Source organism: Apis dorsata, unplaced genomic scaffold, assembly GCF_000469605.1.
Source record: "Apis dorsata unplaced genomic scaffold, Apis dorsata 1.3 scaffold_52, whole genome shotgun sequence".
In the NCBI taxonomy this organism is placed as follows: Eukaryota; Metazoa; Arthropoda; class Insecta; order Hymenoptera; family Apidae; genus Apis; species Apis dorsata.
Window position 1 is genome coordinate 2,646,173 of NW_006263353.1, and position 8,646 is coordinate 2,654,818.

General features: G+C 36.7%; 1 protein-coding gene across 1 annotated transcript in view; it reads right to left on the reverse strand.

Annotated features, from left to right (window-relative positions):
• The window catches only part of LOC102672432, a 137,579-nt gene that overhangs the window by 22,150 nt on the left and 106,783 nt on the right, over positions 1 to 8,646 (reverse strand). The window contains exon 5 of the mRNA XM_006609296.2: positions 1,637 to 1,880. Within this exon, the coding sequence (XP_006609359.1) occupies positions 1,637 to 1,880 (244 nt within the window). The remainder of the gene's footprint in view (positions 1 to 1,636; positions 1,881 to 8,646) is intronic.

An 8,646-nucleotide genomic window follows, 5' to 3' on the forward strand; every position in this document is an offset into this window, starting at 1 on the left:
CGAATAAAAATTGAATCGCATTTAATAATCGCTTAATCGCATTAAATATCGTATCAACGATGAAATATTTTTCAATATTCTTGCCAATTGTTTCTTGTCCAAGAGCAAAAAAACTGCGTAGGCTCGTTTCTCGTAGCCAATTTCTCTTCGTAAACATTCGTTCATTAACGATAAATATTCGAAAGGATCGGCATTATCCCGTCCACGGATTAACAAATCCGCTTAAACAATTAGCGATTATTCGACGTTACGTTTACAAAATTACAAACGTCTTCATTTAACGAGGCCAAATAACGCTGTATTTATCGAAAACCTCGAATTTCCTAATAAATCCTTAATTCTTTTCGCTCCATCGAAGAAGAATCCTTTTAATACCTAATTAACGACAAGATAATTGTCCAAATTGAACGTATTCCAACGTTTAAATTAAGAAGTTCCCTGATCTTCCAGATCAAAGAATAAGACCAACCATAACCTTTTCTCGAATTCGAGATTCTTAAGAAATCTTTAATCTAAATTTAATCTTAATCTTATTTAATAATCTTAATAATCTAAATTTCCAGGATGCGTTCGTTTACAACCCCTGAAATTCTGGGACCAGTGAATCGGAAGGAAGGAAGATAAAATCCCTATTAGATCGAAACGATGCGATTAACAACGTCGATCTTTCAAAAATTTCATCCTCGAGATGCTCGAAAAATGAATACAAAAATGTTTCGAGAATGTGTGACGCAAGAAATTGACAGTAGAATAAACCAATAATTCACCTATCATCGGCACCTATCATTTTTCCAACAAACGAGTTAAACAATTATTTTTTCTCTTCATAATTTCGCAAGAAGCATGAAACTGATACCTAGCTATTCTATTCGAGAAGAAACGTAGTTTAAAAGAAGAAAAATATCTCAGGCGTCAAGGAAACGTCATACTCTCCCTCCTCGATTTCGTCCTTTTTGCATGCCAGAATCACGCCATAGAAAATCAAAGTTCGATTGCCTCGCGCGAGTCGACTTCACCTTCTCTCGTCACACAGGCCGAGTTCAGAATTATCGTGCGCGCTACATCGACGACGACGACGACGACGACGATTCCAGTTGTGCCAGTTAGGACAATTTAGATCGAGCGATAAATGGCGGCCGATTGAATAACGCGTTGATTAAACGCGATCTCATTTCTGATAATACCGCCTTTCACCGCCCCCTAAACGTCTTCCAACCTCGAATTTTCCCCCAGCGGATAAACGAAGGAGGAATTCGAAGGAAGATGTCCTCTGGATTAGTCGGGATTTCTTTGGCCAATTTGGTCGGAGGATCTTATCGCTCAATTTGAGAAATCGATTGATATTTTTAACACGCGCGATGAAGAAATCCCTCCCCTTCGAGAAAATAATTGAAATTTATGAATTTTTATCAATCGATAGGTTGTTGAAATTATCGAAAATCTTTAAAAAAAATTCGCGTACAAGGATATTAAATTCTCGTTAGATCGAGATTTTAATATCAAACATAAAAGTATCGAGTTTCCATTGTGTATAATTAAATGATCCAACGAAATATTTTCTTCCATCGAATAGATCGAACAGGTATAAAAAAAGGTATAAAAAAATAAAAAAAGGTTTGGATATCGTTTCACTCACGGTGTCCACGCGGTGGAGATTCGCCGGTGATGGAGGCTATGCGTGGCGCGTCCTCGCTGATCTCGATCTCAGCGGACTCCCTGTACACGTCCGCGATGAAGGCCGTGCACTGCAACATCAACCTCCCGTTTCGAAACATGTCGTTCGTCACCTTGAAGTCTATCGTCGACTTGGACACCTGAGAATCGTCGTCCTGCGGTATGGCGAAGTACCTTGTCCTGTATACCAAGCTGTCGTTCGCGATCTGCAAAAATTCAAAAGAAATCGTTAGATCGGTGCAACAGGTTTTCCACCGATTCATCCTTCGAGTTCGATTGAAATTCGAATGAATTAAATTCGAGCTTGTTCGAATTGAATGAGAGCAGAGGAAGGAGAAATTATTCTCCTGGAAACATTTTTCAAACGCGGAAGATTTAATTAGAAAATTACTTTCGTTTATACGAGGGGGCGAGGGATGTTTAACAATGCAAGAAAATAAGCGGTGCACGCGTCAAATAAATATTTAGCGGGTTGAAAATGAAACAGATTAATTCTGAAGCTCCCGTGTATACATCAAGCAAGGTGTACACGGTGTGTACAAGGCATGAAGCACGAATTATTATGCCACGGTTCACGCCACCACCACCACTGTTGGAGAAGGGCGTCGCCGTCGTTGGAGAGGGATGATTCCGTGCTTGGAAAGTATATTCTATATTTTTGCGCGGGACGCGAAATTGCCGAGTTGGGAAACGCGCGTGGACAGTTTTAATGCCGTGCCACCAGGCTTTGACTTCTTCTCAAAGTGGAAATTTCTCGGGCGAAGTTCGAGGGAAAATTTTCTCTACACGAAATTGGAAATAACGTTGATTGAAATAATATTCACTCTTAAATAATATCATGTCGTTATTATGTATATATTGTTGGTAGAATAATTACTTTAATAGAATAAGACAATTAATAATTGGACGAGTTGAATTGGACAGGCTCTTAAAATCGTAGAATAGTAGAATAAAATAGGTATGATCAAACAGATTAGTCAGACAAGTAGTACAAGTCAATTATTCATCACAAAAGTGGAACAAAATGAAAGAATAAAATAATTATGCAATCGAGCAAGCAAACTAAAATTAATTAATTATACTTTTGTATTGTTGAAGAAAATATATGATGCTCTTCACACTGAAGAAAATTAAAGTACAATCAATCTGAATATGATATCAAACAAACTAGTGAAATAACACAGAATTAGAAAATTACTAGTCAATTATTTGTCACGAAAATGGAACAAAATAATGAAAGAATAAAACAAACATGCAATCGAGCAAACTAGAATTAATTATTGTATTTTTATATTGTTGAAGAAAATACGATACTCTTCACATTAAAAAAAATACATCCCAATCAATCTGAATATGAATAGATATCAAACAAACTAGTGAAATAACACAGAATTAGAAAATTACTAGTCAATTATTTGTCACGAAAATGGAACAAAATAATGAAAGAATAAAACAGTCATGCAATCTAGAATTAATTATTGTATTTTTGTATTGTTGAAGAAAATATACGATACTTTTCACACTAAAGAAAATTAAAGTACAATCAATCTGAATATGAATAGATATCAAACAAACTAGTGAAATAACACAGAATTAGAAAATTACTAGTCAATTATTTGTCACGAAAATGGAACAAAATAATGAAAGAATAAAACAGTCATGCAATCTAGAATTAATTATTGTATTTTTGTATTGTTGAAGAAAATATACGATACTTTTCACACTAAAGAAAATTAAAGTACAATCAATCTGAATATGAATAGATATCAAACAAACTAGTGAAATAACACAGAATTAGAAAATTACTAGTCAATTATTTGTCACGAAAATGGAACAAAATACGTTCCAATAATTTGAATATCGGTTCAAGTTAAATATAACCCTTCCAAAACCAAAAAACCAAACTCTTGCATCACTTCAACACTTCAATCTCGAAACATTTCACCATCTCACGAAGCATACAGATACTATTACCAGTTATTACATTATTATCCCCGTCCTTTTAACTGTCTCCCTCGACAAATATCAGCATCGATCGTTCCCCTCGCTCGAATGCATCCCATCTTGCTTGCCATCGAACATTCTTCGTCCAGGAGACGCGGAGACGAATCTCCTTCGTCCTTTCCCAAAGATGATATTAGATCGGGATCTCGTCGCTCTTAGAGCGAATGAACGAAGAAAAGAGAGTCCTCCTCCACTCCTCCTATCCTTTTCTCTTCCTCTTCTGTGTTCATCTACATCTTCCACCCCACTTTCCCTTTCTTGGATGAAGAAGAAGATGGCACAAGGGTCGCTCGAGGTTATTACTTCGGGGAACAAACGAGGGGGGTTGTGTGCATTAAGCCCGCGACGACTACACGGGGACTACACGGGGCCGTTGTTCATAAAACATAATGCATAAAGCTTGTGCTTTGTCGCGTGCACACCTCTCCCCCTCGCCCCTGCGTGGATTTGTCGCCGGGCGATCCCAGCCACCGCCGACTTCCACCCCCTCCCTCTTCTAAAGATATATCGATGTCGTGGAGCGAACAGGCTACGTGCCACGTAGTCGCTGATTTTTATTAAGATCGAGCGGGAGTCGGTTGACAGTCGATGGTTAATGGCGATGGAGGACGATGGAGAAGATGGAGGATTCTAAGGTAAGACGTGGATGTGGATCTTCTTCCGTGCAACGTTTCACGAGGCTGAAGTGGCGGGGATAAGAAGGATAAAGATGTTGCTGCGAGTTTTTTAATCGTTAAACTTGATTATTAAATCTGATTAAAAATTAGAAAATGTTGGAAGATAATAATTTTGGAACATTGCTCTTCGAAATGCATTTTTATTTATCACGATACGAGTTTTAGTTTTCGGATTATTTCGTTGTGTAAATAAAATAATATAAACTTATAATATACTAATATTATATTAGTTTATAATATTAATATATATAATATAATATAAATAAACTAATATAAAATAATTTTTAAACTCGATTAAACTCTATTAAAATTAGCGAAACTTTGAACCGCTATAACTCCGAAGATAATGATTTCCAATCGACGAGTGAACGATCATTGGAAACGCGGAATCTTGCTGTTTAAAATGATTTTTTGTTCATCTCGATACGACTTCCGGTTCCCGAGATATCGTCGTGTAAAGAAAAGGGCAATTTTTAACTATCTTATCTAGACAAATGACGATAAAAAAGATATGCGTTATATTGGGTCCTAGGTCCCAATTTTATGGAAACTTTAAATTATTGTATCTCGAGAACGGATCGAGATATCGAGATGAAACAAAAACTACCTTCAATAGTGTTGCTTTCTCTATATTCCAAGTGGGTTTTGACGACAAAATTTTAATTTCTTGCTACACCACAAAAATTGATATTGATACTTAATTTCATGTTCTTCTAAAGACTTTTATTCCACGCTTCAAAAGAATATGGATTTATTCGACAGACATTAAATGAATCTCCACTTTGGACAAGATCTTCGATTAACTGAAACTGAAATCAGAGCAATCTAAACCAACTCCATCTCTCCCACTTTCCAAAGGAAAATAGGCAGTGATCAAGACCTGTGCGGTCTTCCTTCTCGTTAAATTCCTTTCCAATGAAATATAATTAATTCGAATTTCCGTCAACCGATTATCGATCATGGATTAATCTAAACTCGTCGAGCACGCTGAATTTCTTCCAAGTTTTCGACCGAGAGAAACACGGTTTACCGCAATTCGTCAAATTCCTTAGACTTTATGACCGTTTCGAGTCCCTCCCTTCCGGAATTCCGTTGTAAATTCACCGAGTTTTATCGTTTCCTCGGAATTCCACGCCATTCTCGTTCATCTTATCTGCGCCCGTGTAACCCGTGTGTCGCTTTTCATACGAGATTCCAACCGCGGATCTTTCCCCTTCTCCCCCTAGAATCTAGGTCACGTTCTTCTCCACGGAAGGAAGGAAGGAAGGAGGCGGAAGCTGGATGGATCTTGTTGGTTCGCCTCCTTGAAATCTTTTCACATTTGGCAATTAGGGTCTTCGAGTGGATAAGAGATCGGATGAAAAGTTTTGAAGGGGTTGATCTTCGGTCGGGGAGCACGATTTTGAAAATGTTGCACCACTTGTAGGTTACGTATACCGTATGTATGTACATGTACTCGTTTTTCAAAGTTTCATCACACTTGATGCAACAGTGTACTGCTAAAAAAAAATTATTTCAGAGCGAAAAACTTTGGATTGAAACGAGAATGGAAATTTACAATTTGAAAACCCGCCTATAACAATGATATTTTAGATTATACTGTCAATAATTTTGTATTATTCTTCGAAATACCAAACACTCGATGCAACAGTGTACTGCTAAAAAAAATACGAGATTTCAGAGCGAGCAACTCTGGATTGAAACGAGAATGGAAAAATTTGGAAATTTACAATTTGAAAACTCGCCTATAACAACGATATTTTAGGTTATACTGTCAATAATTTTGTATTATTCTTCGAAATGCCAAACACTTGATGCAACAGTGTACTGCTAAAAAAAACTTTGGATTGAAACGAGAATAGGTTCAGAATGAAAAAAATTGGAAATTTGAAAACGCCTATAACAACATATTTTAGTGTCAATAATTTTGTATTATTCTTCGAAATTGTAATACCAAAGAATGAAAATTTTAATTTTTATATCCTATAAACTACTATAACTAATTTTAATAACAAAATAGGAAATATTGATGAAAAGTTTCCCCTTGAATAACTATTATTTAAGATAAAAGTTAACAGTTCCATTCGATCCCCGATCACACAGGATTTATCCGGATTGTCGCATTCAGGGGGGGGATCGTGAACGCGAGAACATCGCTCGTTAGACCTTTCTTCCCTGCAGACGTCGTCGGACAGAAAACCGATAAACGCGTCATCCACCCTCGCACGACTGTCATTGCGCGATCTCTCTGGCCGCGTTGCAATTTTCGTGGACGAATGGTGGAGAGAGAATTTGCGCCTCATCCGAGTTTTCGAGTTATCCAAGTGGAAGCCGGGACGTCGAACTATGATTTCGAGAGGATTAGGTTAGAATTTTTTGACATTTACGATTTTTGGAATTCTTTGAATTTATCACAATTTAAAACTTGACTATTTTTATTATTATCATTACACGATTAATTTCGATTAGTTTCATTCCTCGGTGATACAATGAAATATACTTTTCCTCAAATCCGACTTTTATTTTATTTATTTATAAAAGATCCAATAATAACTAAATTACGAACGGATAATTTAATAAAAGTTCAAAATATTCGAAATGTTGAATAAATAATCAATAATTCGAACCTAACCTAACCTCTTAAATCTTCTCGATACAACGAATCTTTTCGATTCGTTTTTGGACTCGTGGGAAACGACGGCCTTGAAATATCCAAATATCATAAATTTACGAGTATGCACGACGAGTTGCACGAAATTCATCGATGTTTCAACGTTGGATAGGCGGAAGAAGCGTGGCCAGCAGGGCGGAAGAATCGATGGCGGGAAAATATGAGCGAATGCTCGATTCCAGATCGATGGAGAGCGTGCGACCCTTGGCAGAGGATCAACTATCCGCTCGACTCGATATTTGTTTCAAAGCGAGTTTTGATTGGAAGCGACAAGCGAGATACTGGCGACATCTATCTCGGCCGCTCCTTTTCGTTATTCATATATTGATTCGATATATTGCAATTATTCAACTCGATATTGGCGTCCACGATCATTCCGTTGGCTCAGGATTATCGAGTTAATTGTTAATGCTAATGCAATTTTAATATAATCTTTGACATATGCTATTGTCGTGTTATGTAATAATAATGGAATAACGCTTCTCGGAAACTGACGATTTTAGGATAGGATTTGTTTTGGCTTCGTGATAATTCCTTACGATTATTATTTATGGAATTTTTTCGCTTAGAAAGAGTTCAAAAATTCGAGACGGAAAAAATGAACGTTACGGTTCGAGCAATGCTTACGTTATGAATAGTAAATTAATTTGAGAGAAAGTTTTAACGATTGAGAAATTTTTGAAAATTTTTTTTTTAATTAAAAATAAAAGTTCGTTCAACGAATAATGTAATTTATAATAAATTACAATTTTTAACAACTTCGAGCGAGTGTTTTTTACAAAAACACGTAAAAATATCATGTCGAATCTGTTTACAATTTGTAAACACACTTACCCGATTCTCTATATATTCTGTCAGTAAATCAAAACAAGTTTTAAGTCATAACAAACAAGATAAAACGATATACATATTATCCAAAATATTTTCATACATCATCAAACAAAACATCTTCAAAGAGCGACAATTTCAATTAACGTTATTCCAAACATTCTAACCTAAATAGCCAAACATAATAACCTAAACCTAAAATAAAAGGGGAGGAGACATCAGTTTCAAAGTAACGAGAAAGATGCAATTAAGTTTCCATCCAATATCGCTCTCCAAAAAAAGCTTTTCGTCCAACGTTATCTCTTTCTAACTCTTGCGTACATCCTTCGCAACGCGAGGCAAAAATGGGGCAGGAAGGATCAATGAAAACGATTTTCTAAGCCAGTGACTAACAGCATGGAGCTAACCACCGGTTGATAAGCTTGCATTTTCTCAACGAGCCATCCACCATCTTGATCTTCCGCCCCTCCTTCCTTCCTCGTCATTCTTCCGCTCGAGTTGACACGCGTTCGACAACTTTTCCCTCGGCCGATATTCCTCTGCCCGCAGAGAAGCTCGAGAAGAGCTTAAAACTCTGGATCGTATTAAAAGTTGCATCCTCCGTTGGGGAATAAATTCTTCCTCCTGTGGGCGAAGGGAAGTTAACGCTTTACTTTAACCCAACAAGAGAATATTACTTGGTTTTCAATTTTCAATCGTTCATCGAGAGCAACGAGAAGGGATCACTCGTGTGTTCGATTAGCGCGTTGCAATTTTTGTAAAAGACACTCTTTTCTTTTTTTTTTTTTTTTT